At 39.4% G+C, this 20,893-nt stretch overlaps 1 protein-coding gene across 1 annotated transcript in view; it reads right to left on the bottom strand.

Annotated features, from left to right (window-relative positions):
- LOC121505825 (thyrotropin-releasing hormone-degrading ectoenzyme-like) overlaps positions 1-20,893 on the bottom strand; it is a 340,052-nt gene that overhangs the window by 43,989 nt on the left and 275,170 nt on the right. Inside the window, exons 11-13 of the mRNA XM_041781378.1 lie at positions 7,423-7,511; positions 2,250-2,383; positions 2,080-2,135 (exon numbers count right to left, since the gene is read on the bottom strand). Coding sequence (XP_041637312.1) covers positions 2,080-2,135; positions 2,250-2,383; positions 7,423-7,511 — 279 coding nt within the window. The remainder of the gene's footprint in view (positions 1-2,079; positions 2,136-2,249; positions 2,384-7,422; positions 7,512-20,893) is intronic.

Raw genomic sequence — 20,893 nt, 5'->3', positions numbered from 1 at the left:
CTAACTTGAGTAGTCTGTAGCGTTAGTCTGTTTTAAGGCTATATAATGTGCCATTTGTATAACATATAAACATGTCTAAAATGCCCTCCAAAACACGCCAAACTTAGTGCCCTCTTCAGTGGCGAGAATGCGCTGTATGTGCCCTTTTTTTTCTTTTCGCCCCCGCCCTTGAAAAAGTCTGTGCACACCTCTGCCCTGGAGTGCCATCCCGATAACCTCAGCATGACGTCACAGCTTTAGGGCCATGGTTCCCAGCCTATATCCCTTGGAGGACCCCCTACTTGTATCTAAGAAAGACCTGAGCCCCCTGGGAACAGATAAAAAAGTTACACATTGCAATCATAGATTCTCTGCAGCAGCAGAGAATTCTCCTTGGGGGGGAAGAAGTGATTTCTGCACAGAAAAACTCTCCAAAAAGGACATTTTTAAGCTAGGGTTACAACTATGCAAATGATTTCAAGTGCAAAAAAATGTTTTGGCGCTACTTGTTTTGTCCCAAAAGTAGTGAAATATTCAGAAAAAAAACTAAAATGTTTTTTAAAAGTCATAGGACACCTTAGCAGGCAAAATCTAAAAAGCCTCAGTCTAAAGCCTGGAAGAGCTGCTCACTGTTTGTTTCTATGACCTGTGATTCCTCTGCCCAAGGCACACCTTAGGTTAAGTCAAAATCTCAAGGCACACCATATTCATATCAATACAAAACAGACTTTTTAAATAATAACAGTCAAGGTGGCCCATCAGGGGGGATAAAGGGGAGAGGTTTCTGGGGCCCAGACAACAGGGGGTGGCAAAAGTGGGCAAAAGATGCCTGAAAGGTGGCAAAAATTGGTTGAAGTGATGATAAAACATGGCAAAGTTGGATAAAAAGTGGCAAAACAAAGTCAAAAATGGTTAACAACTGGCATAAGGGGCCAAAGAAGTGGTTAATAGTTGCAAAACATGTTTGAAGTGTCAAAAAGGTGGCAAAAATGGGTTACAAGTGTCCAAAGGGGTAAACTGTTGTAAAAAGGTGGTTAAAATGGTGTAAAAGTGATTAAAAAACGGGCAAAAGTAGGCAGAAAAAGAAAAAAAGGCCAAACAAAGGCAAAGTGGGTGAAAATGAGCAAGAAGGTGGAAAAAATGGGTTTAACGTATCAAAAAGGTGACAAAATTGGTTAAAAGTGGCAGAAAAGTGGCAAAAAAAGTTAGTGTTGCTAAAACGTGGTAAAAAGTGATGAAAGAATTGGCAAAAAATGTCCAAATAATAGCAAAAGTAGGCAAAAAGCATCAAAAAAGGTAGCAAAAATGGGCTAAATGTGGCAACAAGTTTTAAAAAAGTAGCAAAAAATGGGTCAAAAGAAATTTTAAAAAGTTGAAAAATTGCAAAAAATTAAATTCACTAAGTCCCGCAATAAGTGCATTAGTAGTATTTCTTCAACCTCCTGCTTTGGTTAATCCACATTCACCCCTGCAGCTACAGTGACCAGTAGAGAAGGGGCCCCAATGTGATCTCTTTTAGTGGAGCCCAGGCAATCCTGGCAATGCCCCAGTCTTGCTTAAAACAATCATAAACAATTACAGTGTGACTCTGACCGTGAAGCTAAACATGCATTTGTATTTGGATCATTTGGAGAATAAATAATCCTGAAATCAAAGCAAAATGTCTAAATTAAAAGGGAGAAGTCTCTACACAATCATTCATACCAGAGACAACACCACCGCCTCGTTTCTGTCGTCTGTTCTCTGAAATATATCGTCCCACTGAAGAAAGTCGGTCCATCAAAACAGACGTATCTGAGGGAGGCAGACACATCATCGTTCGTGTTGAACAACAAGACGACACCCTTTATCGTAAAGCAATTAAAAGCAAACAGAAGCAGCCAGAAAGAATGGATCAGACCGGCTGCACTCTCCCTCTGTGTCCAGATGTCTTACAGGCTGAGTGACAGATGAGCCTCTCATAAAGAACACAGGAAACACATCGTTTGTCCCCCTCGTTCTCCTCTCTTAATGAGCCGTCTACTCCACCGTGAGCTCGTCTGCTGTGGTGACAGTGAGCCTTAGAAAAGACAGGCTGTTTATGGTTAAGAGGAGACTCACCTGGCCAGGTTGAAGGCATCATCGATGAGTCCCGCCCTGTTTCCAACTGAGATGATCTAAGAGAGGCAGAAGGGAGACAGTAAGGGTCAAAATTAAGAAAGAAAAAGGCATAAGAAAGAGAAACTCCCAAACAAAGAACCAGACAGTCAGAGTGTGAAGGACGGATGTACCTGAGGGTTGGTGTGGAGCTGCTGGATCAGCAGTTTCCAGTTCTGGAGGTCGTAGTTGACACGGAAGTACCCCGTCTGGTTAATATTACCCAGCAACCACGTTTTGTCGTCCATCTGGCCAATCCTGTGGGTTTCTGAAGAAAATAAGTCAACAATTTAAAAACTAAAACCACAATAGCCATGAAAAGTCATCCTTTATGCAGATGATACAGCGCTGTACTGTGTCTCCAGCAACGTTTAAAGGCTTCTTTAAACTCTGTAGCTTTTATTGTTTTGTCACATGATTAGCTGATATGGACGACAATAGAGTGATGCAGGAATGAGTCCTAAAACGTGGAAGTAAGTTAGCATTTCAGCACTTCCAGTTCCCCCATCTGAAAGTCTATCAGTTTTTTGAATGAGTTTTGGGTTAACCCTTTAAGCGCCAAAGTCACAAAATTGCGACAAGCAATACTGCCTCACGGTGGCCGGGGTGGGGACGCGGTTGGGGTTGCAGGGGTGGTCAGTTGTCCGGTGAGACCGAAACTGCTGTGCGTCCGGGAAACAGCCACTGCGCGTCTGTGTGTCATGAGAGTCTACAAGCAGCACATACTGAAGCCATTGCTTTTCCTCACAGTGGCCGGGGTGGGGACGTCGGGGGGGTTGCAGGGGTGGTCAAAACACGAATATTGACAGAGGTAGTGGGAATAAAAAAACACAGCGGAATTAGGGGCAGACGTGGTAGAAGCAGTGGCAGTGGAGGCCGCTTGGTGACGTCAGAATGTGCAAATTAGATGAGTGAATTTACTCCCACCACAAACTTTGGGTCACACTGAAGATTTTTCTCATTCACAGTATGCCTTTATCTCTAACCACTTTCAAGCTACAGCCTTTTGAAATCTTGATATCACAATTATGTATTTTCTTGAAAAAACTCGGGTGCTTAAAAGGGTTAAATGCCTGAAATAAGGTCCGAAACTCAGCAACTGAGCCTGCCGTTCACTTGTATACTTGGGTGATGATGTTAAATTCACTTGACCGTGTTGTAGTTCAGTATAGCATAACGTAACCTTTTACTTTCGCTAGTTAGAGTAACGAACCAGATATCATGCTTATATTATCAATTCGTGAAGATTATCCTTATGAACATGGCGAGCTGAAACAGCTACTGCTTGGAGTGCAGAACCATCAACCATCGTCCTACGGGTAGGTAGAAGGCTGACACAGCCTGCCCCCCCCACCACTCTGATGCTGACTGCTACATCCATGCTCACAATTTTCGGTTTACTTATGGACAACAATTCTATGGACTATTGCCCAAATCAATGAACTCTCACCCTCGTGAGTTGTCGCGTCAGTTGCGTGGAACCTCCTGTACTTGCATTTCCCTGGATTTCTGTTTTCTTTGGGACTCTATTTATTGTTGTGTTAGAACTACTCACTTGAACTCAATCAAAGCTCATAGTGAACTTTCCAACCGGTTATCAAAAATACTGCAGTACTTGTAAATATCTTTGGGGTTATTATTATTATTTCTTCTTTTTGGTTCTGTAAATACTTCTGTTATTCTTTATACATTACAATACATGGCACCATCACCATTTAAACTTAATACTGTCTCTGCCTCTTAATTACCTACACCAGCACCAGCAGCTGTACCTAATCTTCTGGCTCTAGCCCATACTATAGCCATTTGTTAGCATAGCAACTGCTACATATTAATAACACATTAGTTAATAAGCCTCAATTACATGCCACATTAATCTTAAATGAGACATCCTGTTAGAAACAGGAGAAAGGCAGTCATGGAGGACAGGGAGATTATTCAGGTGTTTAGGTTTGTCTGAAAAATACAGCTGTGTATCATCCCCACAGCAGGGGTAGGAGGTGTCACTTGTAAACTGGAGCAAGTCAGCCAGAGGTAAAATACACTGGAAACAGCACTGGACCCAGAATTGACTCTTGTGGAACTCCAGTTTACTTACAGTTGTTAATGAGACCATTAAAACAGGTTAGTTAGACTTCCACGACTGATGGAGTCAGAGAAAGATGGGTAATAGATTCCCTTTTCCTCAGACGACTCTTTCAGTCTCTTTTTAGATGCCTTATTAGGAGTTATTTCCCAAAGTTCCTGCCTTTTCTTTGCCCTGTCAAAGCCCCTTTAGATGTCTATTTTAAAGGTGCTAAAAAAAAGTTCTTGCAAGCTTGAGAATTTCCAAGGCACAGAGACTGCCTCAGAAACTCAGGTATAACACCCTCCTTCTATAGTCAGAGCTGATCTTTGTCCAAAATGGCCCCAGAGAGACGAGAAGAGCTTTTATTTTGAAGGAAAAACACACAGTACATACAGTAGAGAGAGATTCACCTATGAATGAAAACAACAGCAGGAGGTTTAAACCCACGACTGTTACTCTTTGAACACATGTTCTCCTTAGAGCAGTGTTCCTCAGCCTGGGGGTCAGGACCTCATTGGGGGTCATGAAACACCAAGAAGGGGTTACCAGATGCCTTACGAAATGGAGAATACTTTTGAAATTATTTTTTCACCCATTTTCGTCACTATTATTCACCACTTTTCATCAGTTTTGCACAATTTGGACCCATTTTCATCCCTTTTTACCAACAATTTTTGCAAATTTTAACACATTTTTGCCACTCTAAACCCATTTTTAGCAATTTCTAACCCTTGACACTACTTATTACTGCCACTTCTTAACAAATTCTTGCCACTTCCCGTATATTATTGCCTCTGTTGACCCATTATTGCCACTATCAACCTAGTTTTATCCCATTTTATGCCCATTTTAAACACATTTCACTGTTTGATATGCCTTTTTAACCAGTTTAACCCATTTCTGCGTATTTATCTACCCCAGTTAACCAATTTTTGCCCGTTTTAGACATGTTCTCCCAATTTTATATCCCATATCACCAATTTTTGCCACTCTTTAATCCCCTTTAAACACTTTTTTTGCCTGTTTTTGCCTCTTCAACCAATTTTTTTTTTTTTTTTTTTGCTCTTTTTGCCACTGTATCAAATTTATGCCACTTCTAACCCATTTCTGCTACTTCTAAAATCCCATTTAACCACCTTTTTCACCACCTATTTGGACATTTTTTTTTACTATTTTAATTCTGTTTTTAAGAAAAGGATTTACATTTTTAAGATGACTATATACAACGCCACAAACGACTTAAAAAAAAAAGATATCTGTTTCTGTGTTAAGAGTGGATATTAATCATGTTAAATATAAAATATGGATATGGATATCTAGCTAATTTTACAATGGACCATGATTTTCCTGACCTCCATGGGCCCCCAGTCAGGCAGAAAGCTCTCACATTTACACCACGTTCCACTTTATTATGCAAATGATATTTTTCTCTGATTTTCCTAAATATTAATGCAAATGACAGTCAGAATATTTTTCAAGTCATCAGCGATTAGAGCATAATTCAGATGTTTTTGAACAAACTTCATAATGACAAAAAATATTTTTTTAAAAATAAAAACCTCAAAATGCACTGTTCCACATTATTAAGCACAACAGCTTTTTAAAACATTTTACAGGTTGTAGAGAAGTGAAAATGGTCATTTGTTGAATTTGCAGCATTAGGAGATCATATTTACTGAAATCAAAGCTATTTCAATCAAAATCATCTTAACAGGCCAAGTTCCATGTTAACATAGGAGCCCTTCTTTGATATCACCTTCACTATTCTTGCATCCATTGAACTTGTGAGTTTTTGGAGAGTTTCTGCTTGAATTTTTTTTTTTTTTAGCAGGATGTCAGAATATCCTCCCAGAGCTGCTGTTTTGATGTGAACTGCCTCCCACCCTCATAGATCTTTAGCTTGAGGATGCTCCAAAGGTTCTCAGTAGGGTTAAAGGTCAGGGGAGGATGGGGGCCACACCATGAGTTTCTCTCCTTTTATGTCCATAGCAGCCAATGAGACAGAGGGAGTCTTTGCAGCATGAGATGGTGCATTGTCATGCATGAAGACCATTTTGCTAGAGAAGGCACTGTTCTTCTTTTTGTACCATGGAAGAAAGTGGTCAGTCAGAAACTCTATATACTTTGCCGAGGTCATTTTCACACCTTCAGGGACCCTAAAGGGGTTTACCAGCTCTCTCCTAATGAATGTGGCCCAAAACATGACTCCGCCCCCTCCTTGCTGACATCACAGCCTTGTTGGGACATGGTGGCCATCCACCAACCATCCACTACTCCTCCATCTGGACCATCCAGGGTTGCACGGCACTCATCAGTAAACAAGACTGTTGAAAAATGAGTCTTCATGTATTTCTGGGCCCACTGCAACCGTTTCTGCTTGTGAGCATTGGTTAGGGGGGGCTGAATAGTAGGTTTATACACGACTGCAAGCCTCTGGAGGATCCTACACCTTGAGGTTGGTGGGACTCCAGAGGCACCAGCCGCTTCAAATACCTGTTTGCTGCTTTGTAATGGCATTTTAGCATCTGCTCTCTTAATCTGATGAATTTGTCTGTCAGAAACCTTTCTCATTATGCCTTTATCTGCATGAACCCGTCTGTGCTCTGAATAAGACACAAATTTCTTCACAGTATGATGATCATGCTTAATTTTTCCTGAAATATCGAATTTTTTCATTCCTTGTCCAAGGCATTACAATATTTGACACTTTTCAGCAGCAGAGATCCTTTTTCTTTCCCATATTGCTGAAACCTGTGGCCTGCTTAATAATGTGGATCGTGTGGAAAAGTGCATTTTGAGGTTTTTATTTAAAAAAAAAAAAAGTTATCATAATGAAGTTTGTTCAAAAACATCTGAATTATACTCTAACTGTTGATGACTTGAAAAATATTATGACTTTCATTTGCATTGATATTTAGAAAATCAGAGAAAAACGTTGTTTGCATAATGATGTGGAACGTGGTGTATTCCCCTCATGGGCAGCACTGTCTGCACACGACTATTCTTAAATGTACATGGCTGTTCAACCACCTTCAGGTACAGAGGGGGTCCCCGGTCTCTGGCCCCTTTATTTTGGGGGTTGTGGGCTGAAAAGGTTGAGAACCCCTGCCTTAGAGGAATACTCCAGAGTTCTGCTGCTAATTCACTGCTGATGCTACACTTGGACAGCATGGAGATACTTCTATTAAAACGTGGCTGACGTGCAGTCACACAGGTGCTGCAAAAGCATCCCAGCGTACCTGTTTTGTTGTTGATCCAGATGAGACTCTCTGAGCTCACAGTGGTCGAGTTTCCCACAGCGACGGTCAGCGGCACCTGCCACTGTAAACTACAGAGAGGGAGAGAGAGAGAGAGAGAGAGAGAGAGAGAGAGAGAGAGAGAGAGAGAGAGAGAGAGAGAGAGAGAGAGAGAGGGAGAGAGAGAGAGAGAGGGCGATGTCAGTAATGGTTGCTGGAATTGGATTGAGTTTTATTGCCTCAGTTACAGATAGAGAGACATTAAAGAGAGAGAGAGAGTGATGGTCAGCCTCCATCATTCAGCATCAGTCACCTGGAAATGGAGCGAGTGACACTGACTGTGTTATAGAGAGAGAGGGAGGGACGCGGAGCGACGGGGTAATAGCTGCAGCAGGCGGCCAACATCAGTCAAGTGAAGTGGCTGAAGGTTATTGTCTTTTTCAGAGACACACAGAGGTTAAAGCCAGCTCTGTGTGGTGAGGTTTTTCACTTTCTCTATCATTTATTTAATCACAATAATTACACTGTTATAATAACACAGTTAAACTGTACATAAGAGGAGACAACACTTCCTGTTCTGACTGAAGAGATTTAACAAAACTAAAGATTTAAATCATGGTTATAGGGACTGAAATTATCTCAGCATACACCTTTTAGACGCGTCACTGTGATAATGTGGCTCAGCACTGATGACACTAGATTATACAAACCCAGTTCCAAAAAAGTTGGGGCACCGTGTAAAAAAAAAAGAAAAAGAAAAAAAAAGAATGATTTTCAAATCTCACCCAAGTTTTATTCATAATAGAACATAAACAACATATCAAATGTCGAAACTGAGACATTTTACCATTTCATGAAAATATTAGCACATTTTGGTTTTGATGGCAGCAACATATTTCAAATAAGTAGGGACGGGGCAACAGAAGGCTGGAAAAGTAAGTGTATAAAACAGTGATAATCAACGTGTGGCTCTGGAGCCATATGTGGCTCTTTTTGTGATTATTTGTGGCTCTTTTATGTATAAATTTTAAATTTTATTCACCCAGAAAACCTTTAAAAAGGGGAACTTTCTGCTCTTTTTCACATTTTTTTGCCACTTTTCACCTTTTCATTCACTTTTCATTTAAGCTACCTTTGCCATTAAATACCAATTTTTCCCTATTTTTGCTACTTCGTTTGCCCCTTTTTTCATTTTTTTTGCCACTTTCATCCATTTTTTGCCATATTTAACAATTTTTTTTGCCACTTTTTGCCAATTTAAGCTACCTTTTGCCATTGAATACCACTTCTTCTCATTTTTTGCCACTTCTTTTTGCTACTTTTTCCCATTTTTTGTCACTTTTTTTTTGTTACAATTTTTGCCCTTTTCACTTTTTTCCCCATTTCTTTCCCATTTAAGCTACCTTTGCCATTAAATACAACTTTTAGCCCATTTTTGCTACTTTGTTTTGCTACTTTTTCCATTTTTGCCACTTTCATCCAAGTTTTGCCCTTTTTCACATTTTTTTTTTCCATTTCTTGCCCATTTAAGTTACCTTTAGCCACTAAATACCACTTGTTTCCTATTTTTTGTATTCTGGCCACTTCTTTCTGCCACTTTTATCCAATTCTTGCCCTTTTTCACATTTTTTTTGCCCCTTTTGTCCATTTAAGCTACCGTTGCCAATGAATACCACTTGCTGCCATTTTTTGCCACTTCTTTTTGCTACCTTTTCTCACCATTTGTTGCAACTTTTATCCAATTTTTGCCCTTTATCACAGTTTTTGTCACTTTTTGCCCATTTAAGCTACTTTTTACCATTAAATACCATTTCCTCCCATTTTTTGCCACTTTTATCCCATTTTTGCCCTTTTTCACATTTTTTTGCTATTTTTTGCCCATTTAAGCTACCTTTTGCCATTAAATACCACTTGTTTCCATTTTTTGTCACGTCTTTTCCCCATTCTCCCACCTTTTTTTGCCACTTTTATCCCATTTTTGCCCTTTTTAACAAATTTTTTTTGCTATTTTTTGCCCATTTCAATACCCCTTATTTCCTATTTTTGCCCATTTTTGCCACTTTTAGCTCCCTTTTTTCCCCTTTTTCACAATTTTTTGCCACTTTGACTGCTTTTTGCCCATTTTAGTCATTTTCCACAATTTTTTTTGTGACTCCTCACCCACTTTTCTACTTTCTGACCATTTAATCATTTCTTTCTCCCCATTTTCACCCCTTTCAACCCATTTTTGCTACTTTTTGACCATTTTTGCCACCGTTAACTTATTGTAATTGCTACTCCAAGCTGGTTTTGCCACTTTTCACCATCTAGATCGAGGCTCTCTCAAAGGAATTTTCCAACCATTTGGCTCTTTGGTTGAGCAATGTTGAGTAACACTGGTATAAAACATCAGACAGACAGATGAGCCCCAGAGACTCTTGCTTCCCAGAACAGATATGTAAAATAGTTGTAAAGATGATACAGCAGTATAGCTCTGTTATTTACTTTACATTATTCCTGCAATTTAAAATATGCATTTTGTAAAAAGGGTTTTTATGCAAGTAAACAAAGACAAATAAGGAAATCTAACACCATAACCTGCTATCTTCCACCTTAAAAACTCCCTTTTTTCATCCATTTCTCCCATTTCTGCTGCTAAATTTGATCCATGCTTTAATCAGGCTGGCAGTGCCGCTTTTTAACAGCTTTTCCCCTTAATCATGCCAAAAACAACCTCCATTCCAAAGAAGTTGGGACACTGTATCAAATGTAAATAAAAACATATTGCAATATTGATGCTACAAATTTACAATATGCAGTTAACATTTAGTTTGCATGTAAATAAACAAAGACCAGAATTTTAAAAACTGACAGTAAATTCTCCTTTGAAAACATTCAAGAAAAAAAAAACAGTTTTCATCCATTTCTCCTTTTTCTGCTGCTGTAACTTTCATGACCTCCGCCAAGGAGGTTATGTGATCGGGTGGGTTTGTTCCTTTGTTCGTTTGTTAGCAACATAACTTAAAAAGTTGCTTGAATATTTTTTTTTAAATATTCAGGAAATGTCAGAAATGGCATAAGGAAGAACTGATTAGATTTTGGGAGTGGTCTGGATCACCGTCTGGATCCAGGAATTTTTTAAAGGAGTCTGTACTATTGGGAGATAGGGCTAATGGCGTAGGTCTGTGCTGTTACCACTTTACACCAGAAATGGCAGACATGAGTAACTTCAATCCCAGCAGCATTTTTGGGTGTGTTTCTATTCAAAGTTTTGGAGTTTATAGAGTTTGAAAGATGCATGCCCGGTCAAGGAGACGAGTTGGTGCGTAACAGAGAGAAAGACAGCGAATTGTAGCGAGAATACTCACAATGCTGGGAGGAATAGAGGAATATTCACCCACTGCCATGACTTCCAGTCGTCCGGTCAGACCATGGGTAAGACTGTCAGTGCATCTGTTAGAACTGGTAGGCAATGCTTCCACCATGACAGTTCACTTGTAGCGAAACCAATGCTTTGGCTCACCATGTTTCCACCCCACCAGGGAGGGAATAATCAGCGAATGCTGTGGTGGGGGGCACATGGGGACGGATCCAGGAATTTTTTAAAAGATCCTTCAATATTGGGAGATAGGGCTAATGGCGGAGGTCTGCGCTGTCCAAGTGCTTTTCTAGTTCATACTTTAAATAGGCTGGCAGTCCCACTTTTGAGCAGCTTTTCCTCTTATGTCCCTTTGTCAAATGTAAATTATAACTGAATGCAATGACTGTCAAATCTTAAAAACACGTATTTTATTCACTATAGAACATAAACAACATATCAGATGTTAAACTGAGACATTCAACCATTTCATAAAAATATTAGCTCATTTTAAATTTGACGGCAGCAACACATCTCAAACTAGAAAAGCACTCAGAGGGCGCAGACCTCCACTATTGGCCCTATCTTCCAATAGTGAAAAATCCTTAAAAAAAATTCCTGCATCCAGACGGTGATCCGGATCACTCCCAAAATCTAATCAGTTCTTCCTTATGCCATTTCTGACATTTCCTGGAAACTCCATCAAATCCGTCCATAACATTTTGAGTTATGTTGCCAACAAACTAACTAACAAACCCACCTGGTCACATAACCTCCTTGGTGGAGGTAAAAAGTAGGGGCGGGACAACAAAAGGCTGGAAAAGTTAGTGTTACTAATGAGAAACAGCTAGAGGAGCTTTTTGCCACTAATTACATTATTTAGCAGCATGTCGGTAACATGACTGGGTATAAAACGAGTGTTTAAGAGAGGCAGAGAGACTTTGAATATCCCTTCATCTACAGTCCATAATATCATCAAAAGATTCAGAGAATTTGGAGAAATCTCTGTGAGCAAGGAACAAGGCTGGAGGGGCCCTCAGGGGCCAGTGCATTAAAAACAGGCATGATTCTGGACTGAAATCACTGCATGGGCTTAGGAACATTCCAGAAATCATTGTCTGTCAACACAGTTGGCCGTGCCATCCACTAATGACAGTTAAAGCTGGATCATGAAGAGAAGAAGCCAGATGTGAACAGGATCCAGAAACACCGCCGTCTTCTCTGGACCAAAGCTCATTTTACATGGACTGAGGAAACATGGAAAACTGTTCTGTGGTCAGATTACTCAAGACTTTAAATTCTTTTTGGAAGCCAGACGTTACCAGATGTTGTGTTAAAAGAAGAGCGGATGCTACACAATGGTGGTTCTGTTCCTACTTTTTTGAGATGTGTTGCTGCCATAAAATTCAAAATGAGCTCATAATTTTCCTGAAATGGCCAAATTGATCCACATCTAACATTTTTCTGTTCTATTGTGAATAAAATCTGAGTTCATGAGCTCTGACAATCACAGACTTCTGATTTTTTTTTACATTCACACAGCGTCCTGACTTTTTTGGAACTAGGGTTGTAATTATAGCAACTTACATAGAGAATCTCATTGAAACTGAATGTGAGGAGGCACAGAAAGTGATGGCTGCCTGGAGCTCAGAAGAGAAACTGTTTTTATTCCTACCTTTATTAAATGAATGACTGTTATGTTTATATGCAGATGACACTCTGGTTTATCTAACCTCTCTATGTAAAGATCAAACCTTTGAGTCAGATAGATATTTATACCATGAGAAGTATATCATTACTGTTTCAAACGCTGTAATGGAAGAACATTTCAAGCTGGTTATTTTTGATCTTAAAGTCACTGGCTTTAACTCTGAGTTTAAAATACACCATTTTCTCTATAAAGTGGTTGTTTTTGAAGGACTTAGTGACGTGGGAGAAACTTTTTGAGTGGAAAAACCCAAGGACAAGCAGGTAAGTGTGCTGCCAATAAAACTTCTTTTATTGTCTGAATAAAAACTTCTCTTCTCGTGATGTTTGCAGCTCCCAAGGTTGTAAGAGAATCAGATCTGCTTTAGAAACTTGTGAACATTTAATTTGGAGTTTTTCTCTCTTCTTTTCTTACTATCTTTTTGTCCCCCTTTCTATGGAAGAGCACAAGGGTCACAGGCAAAGAACAAAATCAAAGGAAATGTGAGGTTTTTCAGTGTTTTGCATGGTGAGAAGATAAGTGTTGAGAATACCAATCCTGAAGGCACGATGAAGCCATCATAACACTTCTCTGAATGAACGCTGTCCTTGGTGCTGAAGATCAGCGGCTGAACCTCTCAGCATTGACAACAGATCTGCTCACCCACAGTATCACAGAGCTGCGTTATGTGTCAAGTGTTGTGACAGCTTTATCAGCCCATTACTCTGTTACCGCCCCACTAAAGGAAGAAAATGATTGAGGCAGTGCAAACTAAAGCAGAGACAGTTATGTGCTCCTCTTTCATCAGACAGCATGAAACATTCAGTCCCAACAAAGAGGAAAGGCAGACTTTACACCATCTACATCTTCATCTACATCATTCATGTATGCCAGAGATATGCTAAGATCAGCCTTCACAGGGCTATCCTGGTAAACCTTCCCTGGTATAAACTATAGCTACATTTATTTTGCAGCCTGCAAAGATAGCAACATCTATTATGACACACAAGTACAAAACAGTCATCCTTCTGCAATGCATGCCTAGAACTGTTGTGATTACTGTACGATTGTCATTGTTGTATGCATGTTAGAGGCATGCACATGTTGATGGATCACCTTTGGTTGTAGCATGTTCTTGTAGTCTCCGCCCACTTCAGGTGGTAGGAGCAGTTACACCGCTTTCCACATTATTAAGCAAATGACATTTTTCTCATTTTCTGAAATATTAATGCAAACGACAGTCAGAGTATTTTTCAAGTCACCAGCTGTTAGAGCATAATTCAAATGTTTTTGAACAAATTTCATAATGATAACCATTTTTTTTTTAAATAAAACCCCAAAATGCACTGTTCCACATTATTAAACACAACAGAGTTTTAAAACATTTTTTTGGTTGTAAAGAACTGAAAATTTGTTGAATTTGCAGCATTAGGAGGTCATATTTATTGAAATCAAAGCTATTTCAATCAAAATCATCTTAACAGGCCAAGTTCCATGTTAACATAGGAGCCCTTCTTTGATGTCACCTTCACTATTCTTGCATCTATTGAACGTGTGAGTTTTTGGAGAGTTTCTGCTTGAATTTCTTTGCAGTATGTCAGAATATCCTCCCAGAGCTGCTGTTTTGATGTGAACTGCCTCCCACCCTCATAGATCTTTAGCTTGAAGATGCTCCAAAGGTTCTCAGTAGGGCTAAAGGTCAGGGGAGGATGGGGGCCACACCATGAGTTTCTCTCCTTTTATGTCCATAGCAGCCAATGACACAGAGCTATTCTTTGCAGCATGAGATGGTGCATGTCATGCATGAAGACCATTTTGCTAGAGAAGGCACTGTTCTTCTTTTTGTACCATGGAAGAAACTGGTCAGTCAGAAACTCTATATACTTTGCCGAGGTCATTTTCACACCTTCAGGGACCCTAAAGGGGTCTACCAGCTCTCTCCTAATGAATGTGGCCCAAAACATGACTCCGCCCCCTCCTTGCTGACGTCACAGCCTTGTTGGGACATGGTGGCCATCCACCAACCATCCACTACTCCTCCATCTGGACCATCCAAGGTTGCACGGCACTCATCAGTCAACAAGACTGTTTAAAAATGAGTCTTCATGTATTTCTGGGCCCACTGCAACCATTTCTGCTTGTGAGCATTGGTTAGGGGGGGCTGAATAGTAGGTTTATGCACAACTGCAAGCCTCTGGAGGATCCTACACCTTGAGGTTGGTGGGACTCCAGAGGCATCAGCAGCTTCAAATACCTGTTTGCTGCTTTGTAATGGCATTTTAGCAGCTGCTCTTTTAATCTGATGAATTTGTCTGTCAGAAACCTTTCTCATTATGCCTTTATCTGCATGAACCCGTCTGTGCTCTGAATAAGACACAAATGTCTTCATAGTAAGATGATCATGCTTAAGTTTTCATTAAATATCGAATTTTTTTTGTTCCTTGTCCAAGGCATTGCACTATTTGACACTTTTCGGCAGCAGAGATCCTTTTTCTTTCCCATATTGCTGAAAGCTCTGGCCTGCTTAATAATGTGGAACAGTGTATTTTTAGGTTTTATTTAAAAAAAAAAAATGGTTATCATAATGAAGTTTGTTCAAAAACATTGAATTATGCTCTAGTGGCTGATGACTTGAAAATATTCTGTCATTTGCATTAATATTTAGGAAAATAAGAGAAAAATGTAATTTGCTTAATAATGTGGAAAGCAGTATTATGTTATCAATCAAAATCGAATCAAAAGAATTATTATGAACCACAAAACCACCAACACTCAGCAAAACGATATGAGAAAGGTGAAATATGCAGTTACTTAAGGGAAACTGTACTTGTTTTTTGCATAAATATGCTGTAACCAATTGCTTTAATATGTAATTCTACTTGTAATCACTTATCTTTTATGCAAATATGCTAATTAGAATATTACATGGCCAACACATGTATGTAAGGAGTAATGGTCATTTTAAGGACCTGACGGCCACCATCTTTAAAATTACACCTTTCTAGTGGTCAAACTTTGGTAAACTTTTAGTATGTTTTTAAGTACATCTGATACTACTATAAACCACTGAGAAACCTTTTGTTAGAATTTTTTGGGGGTCAAACCATATATGCAGCCGCCTACAACAAATAAAGTTTCTTTGGATGACACTGATTATAAACTGGTGCTGTACAAATAAAGACTGACTGTATTTAGAGCCTATGTTGTGCAGAAATGGGTCTGAAGCTACAGCCAGCCTTTAACATGGTCATTATAATGAGTGGAGAGAGCTCATTAGGAACAAACGACTTCCTGTTCCATTTTATCAGCGACCAGCGGATGCTTCTGCAGCACGCTCCAAACACTACAGCGGGCTCATTTAGAGCAAACATCTACAGTATGAGCGCTCCAATGAAGGAGTGTTTATAGAGATAGACCTTCTCTTTAGTGTCATTAAAAAAGCCCTCAGAGCTTTAAGTGGACTCATTTTCAGCCTATTGATTTATATTTCCATTAAAGTGGATTTTAATCACAGAAGGCAAAACAAACTGCTATTAATGTATCATTTAGGAGAGTAAGTGTGTGTGTGTGTGTGTGTGTGTGTGGGTGTGTGTGTGTGTGTGTTGTCGGGGGTCATTCTATCACAATCAGCTGCAGAAGAAACTCATTTACAGATCCTATAATAGCCATCTGTCGCTGCAGGCCAACCGGGATCAATACGGCTGCCTGGAAACCAAATCTGAAATTTATATCAGCGTGATCGACAGGAGCAGAGCGAGTTTAGTCACAAACCGACACACGAGTCAGCAGAACGGACAGCAGAATGATGAATATTTGATCACAGTGGAGCTGTGTTTATTTAAGACAGTGAGGAATGGTTTATTCATCAGAGGAAGACGCCGTGACACTGTGGGCGAGAGAAATGGCGCGCTCCATACGGCAGCGAGGAAACTTTAGAAACGCAGCGACAGCCTCGACTCTACGTGACCGTCTTTGTTCACAACGCCGTGACCCCGCTGATAGGCTGAATCTTTTAGACTTATAATTAAAACTTTAAGAGAAGCTCCAGAATCTTTCAAACCTGGGCTGGTCTCACATGTTTGTGGTCGTAGTGACCAGAAAGTTGGAGAGCTGCTCACCAGACAAGTAGTTTCAAACTTCAGGAGTTCATCAAACTTTAACCAACTTTCTTTTTTTAAATAAAACTAGGTTGAAAAAAGTCTCAGGTCTTGTTTCAAATGTTACATCATTTCCTTTCTCTGTTTTTCATCTTCCCTCTCTTGTTTCTCATTTGAAGTTTTTCATGTTTTACTTTCAGTTTTTCCTTTATCTGCTATTTTCTCGTCTCTAGTTTTTCTTTCTCTGATGGCGAACTCTAGAAGCGTGACTTGGACTCGTCCCCTCATCAGATAGCAAATCCAAATGAACATTTACTTCCTTTGTTAGAATATAAAAATAAACAAAGTTAAAACCAAGTGTAGGTGGCAGGACTAGACGGTCAACTTCTCTGTAGTGTACAGCAGTAGGAGGTCATTCTTTTCCACCAGGGGGCGCTTCCATGAATGTGGGACATCACATGAGAGTAATTGGCTAAACAGTCCCATCGCCATGTCTAAAATACCAACAACCCTCCTCAATGACATTACGATTGTCATTAACGCTGCTCTGCTGAGTTTTTATTGGGATTCTTCCTCCTTCATTCTTTCCTTCTATGCATGAATGTGGAAGAACATGGAGGATCCAAACATACTGACAAAAATAAACTGCAAATAAAGTCATAAAATAATCCCTTAAAAACTATGGTGGATTAATTTTGATCTCTACTGAAGTACCAGACTAAAACCAGGCTGCTGTAAGACGGTGGTGTGGAGAACGTCCAGGAAACACAGGCTGTACGATTAGGCGAACCTTGTCCATACAGGTCATTCAGAGCAGCAGCTGCTTCAGTCCTGCTCCATCATCCATTCTGGATCACTTCTGTTTCAAACAGACCCATACACGTCCATACGCTGCGTCTACACTCCTCTGATGAAAATCCACTAAAGTCTTCCATGATTCTTTAGGCCAGTGTAACTCAACCCAGCTCAACCAAAGAGCAAAATTGTTGAAAAATACTTTTGCAAAGGACAAAATCTAAAAGGTGGAAAGTGTCAATTAAAAGAAGTTAAAGGTGGGGAAAAATGGGCGAGAAGCAGCAAACACTGGGAGAAAAGCGGCAGGAAGTGACCAAAAAATGAGTTAAAAATGGAAAAAACATTGCAAAAAATGGGAGAAAAGTGACTACAATGGGCAAAATTTTTTTAAAAAAGGGGAGAAAAGTGGGCAAAGAACGGCATTAAATTGCAAAAGGCAGCTTAAATGGGCAAAAAAGTGGCAAAAAGGTACAAAGAATTGCAAAATGTAGGTTAAAAGTGTCAAAAAAGGGTGAAAATTGGCAAAAAAAAATGAGTTACAGATGGCAAAAATGGTCCGATAGCAGAATAAATGTAGAGAAAAATTAGTGAAGAGTGACTAAAATTGGCAACAAACAGAAAAAAGGTAGGAAAATTAGGTAAAAAGGGCAGCTTTAAAGGGCAAAAAGTGGCAAAAAGGTATAAAGAATTGTAAAAAGCAGGATAAAAGTGTCAAAAATGGGTGAAAAGTTGCAAAAAATGAGTTAAAGACAGAAAAAACGTTGCAAAAAAGTGACTAAAATGGGCAAAAAAAAAAAAAAAAAGCCGGAAAAATTGGCAAAGAATTTCAAAAAGCAGAATAAAAGTGTCAAAAATGGTCAAAAAGTGGCATAAATGTGGAGAAAAATGAGTAAAAAGTGAATAATTGGGCAAAAATCAGAAAAAAAGTGTAGAAAATGGGCAAAAGGAGCAAATACTGGGAGAAAAGTGGCAAAAAATACTCAAGAAGTCACCAGAAAAAATGAGTTAAAAGTGGAAAAAATGTTGCAAAAAATGAGTGAAAAGTGAGTAAATTGGGCAAAAATCAGAAAAAAAGGTGGAAAAAGTGGGCAAAAAGTGGCATTTATTTGCAAAAGGCAGCTTACATGGGCGAAAAGTGGCAAAAAGGGGCAAAAAATTGCAAACGCAGGATAAAAGTGGCAAAAAAAAAAGAGTTACATGTGGCAAAAATGGCCCAATAGTGGCATAAAAGTGGAGAAAAAGGAGTGAAAAGTGACTAAAATGGGCAACAATCAGGAAAAAGGTGGGAAAAATGGGCAAAAGCATTGAAAAAGAGTGGCAAAATGGGAAATCAGTGGCATTTAATTGCAAAATGTAGCTTAAATGGGCGAAAAATGGCAAAAAAGGCCAACAAAAAAGGGGCAAAAAATTGCAAAAAGCTGGGAAAAAGTGTCAAAAATGGGCTAAAAGCAGTGAAAGTGGAGTTGAAGTTGCAAAAAACTGCAAATAAGGGCAAGGGAAATATGCAGACACGAATAGAGATGACAAAGCCTATTGTGTAAGTGTAGAAAACAAACTGATTAATGTGACTTGCAATGGATAATTTCTGAGGTACAATTTTCCTTTTTAAGGTTTTCTGGGGGAATAATGTTTCAAATGAAGACATAAAAGAGCCACAAATCATCACAAAAGAGCCACACGTTGAGTATCACTGCTTTAGGCTGTTTCAAACTCTTAATGTAAGTGAAACAAGCTGCTGTAGACATGTGTATTGATTAGAATTTGTCCCGTCAGACATTTATGACACAGACGACTGAAAACACAGTTAGCTGTCTGAGAGCGATCACTACTCAGTCCTAAAAACGTCTGAAACAAGTCTCCAGATAATGGGTTTAAGTCAAGTGGGCCCTAGGGGCCCTGCAGATATGGAGGCGTACACGTCCCTCAAATCTGCCCATTCAATAAAGTTTTCTGCCTTTCAGCATCACTTCAAACTCCAGTATCCGCCTCCACGAGTCTTTATTTACCTGTAAACCTCACATTCAAAGAGCCAAAGTCAGTGAGAGTGAAAAAAGTTGAAGTAGGAGTGCTCTTAGTGACTGATTTCAAAGTTGATCAAACTCAAATTTAAATGAAGAGATGTAAGATCGAGCAACCTTTCACAATAAAAGCCCCTGACTGGCAAAGATGGGCATGTCTGTGATCTGTCTAACCACCGAAGAACAGCTGGAACTTCTTCTTTCAGAGATTTTACAGTGGTTCTCAACTGGTGGGTCAGGACACAAAAGTGGGTCAGGAAGCTGTTTCCTGGACCGGGTAAATGTGCAGGAGGTAAATATGCAGCAAAAAGTTTCTGGTGTATAAAAGTCCTGAGTGGACATACAGAAACAATAAATACATTTTTTTTTCTTGTGCAGTCAGTATTTTTCTCCAGGTTTAAACTTATTTTTCTCCTTTTCTTGGATGACAGAGAAGAGGAGACGACATTTTTTCATTAAATACATTTAAGTGATTAAAGATTTTAAATGCAGAACCAAAGTAGAACCTGAAGTCGGCTCAAAGATTCCAAAAAAACACACATCATGGTGCCATCTGAAGACATTCAATAAGCCATTAACATCTATCAGTCTGGAAAGAGTTCCAAAGACATTGCTAAGGCTTTGGGACTCAAGTGAGCACCATTATCCACAAATGGGGAAAACTGTGAAGAATGGGAAACCTTCCCAGGAGTGGTTGGCCTATCAAAATGACTCCAAGAGTGCATGGAGGACTCATCCAGGAGGTCCCAAAAGAACCCAGAACAACATCTAAAGACCAGCAGGCCTCACTTGATTCAGGTTGAAGTAATTTTGGTAGGCCGGCCACCCCTGGGAAGGTTCAACATTGTTCACAGTTTTCCCCATTTGTGGATAACGGTGCTCACTCAGTCCAAAAGCCTTTGATTGACTTTTTCCTCTTAATAAATGAAATCTTTGTTAAAAACTCTTTTGTATTGACGGGGGTTAGTAGTTCTAGGTCCTTAATCCTCTTTAAATGTGGCGTTTTTTCACTGTCATAAAGAGAAATATAGGCTGAATATGATATAAATAATGGTTTTCATTGCTTACACTACTTTCACAGCATTTATCTTTGCTTTATCAAGTTTCCATGTAGGTCACTGCTTTCTTTCTTTATTTATTCCAGTTATTTTCATCAATCAATAACTGATATCCTCAGAGATTTAAAGCGTATATAAATAAACTGAACGTCCTTATATCTGTGCTCTCATGAATAATTTATAACTGTCCCATTTAGCATTAAAGCTAATTAAATCAGGTGCTTTATCTCTTTAGAGATGAGTCGTGATGCGTTCAAATACCAACTGAGATCCTGTTTGATTTATTTCCAGTCTGAGTGGTTGGACCTCATTGTTAGCTCACGCCGTCCTCTGGTTTCTCCTCATCTTTTTTTTGTCTGCCACTTCTTTAAAAAGTATTCATTCGTCTCGCCGCGTCGCCTCTTTGATGGCGGAGAAACAAAAGACGAGAGATTGAAACGTCTCCCTCAAACCACCCGAGACTTTAAGAAGAGAAGAATGTA

The sequence above is a fragment of the Cheilinus undulatus genome, linkage group 23 (genome assembly GCF_018320785.1).
Source record: "Cheilinus undulatus linkage group 23, ASM1832078v1, whole genome shotgun sequence".
Classification (NCBI taxonomy): Eukaryota; Metazoa; Chordata; class Actinopteri; order Labriformes; family Labridae; genus Cheilinus; species Cheilinus undulatus.
Note: the sequence above shows the minus strand (reverse complement) of the source record. Positions and strands in the feature narration are given on the sequence as shown.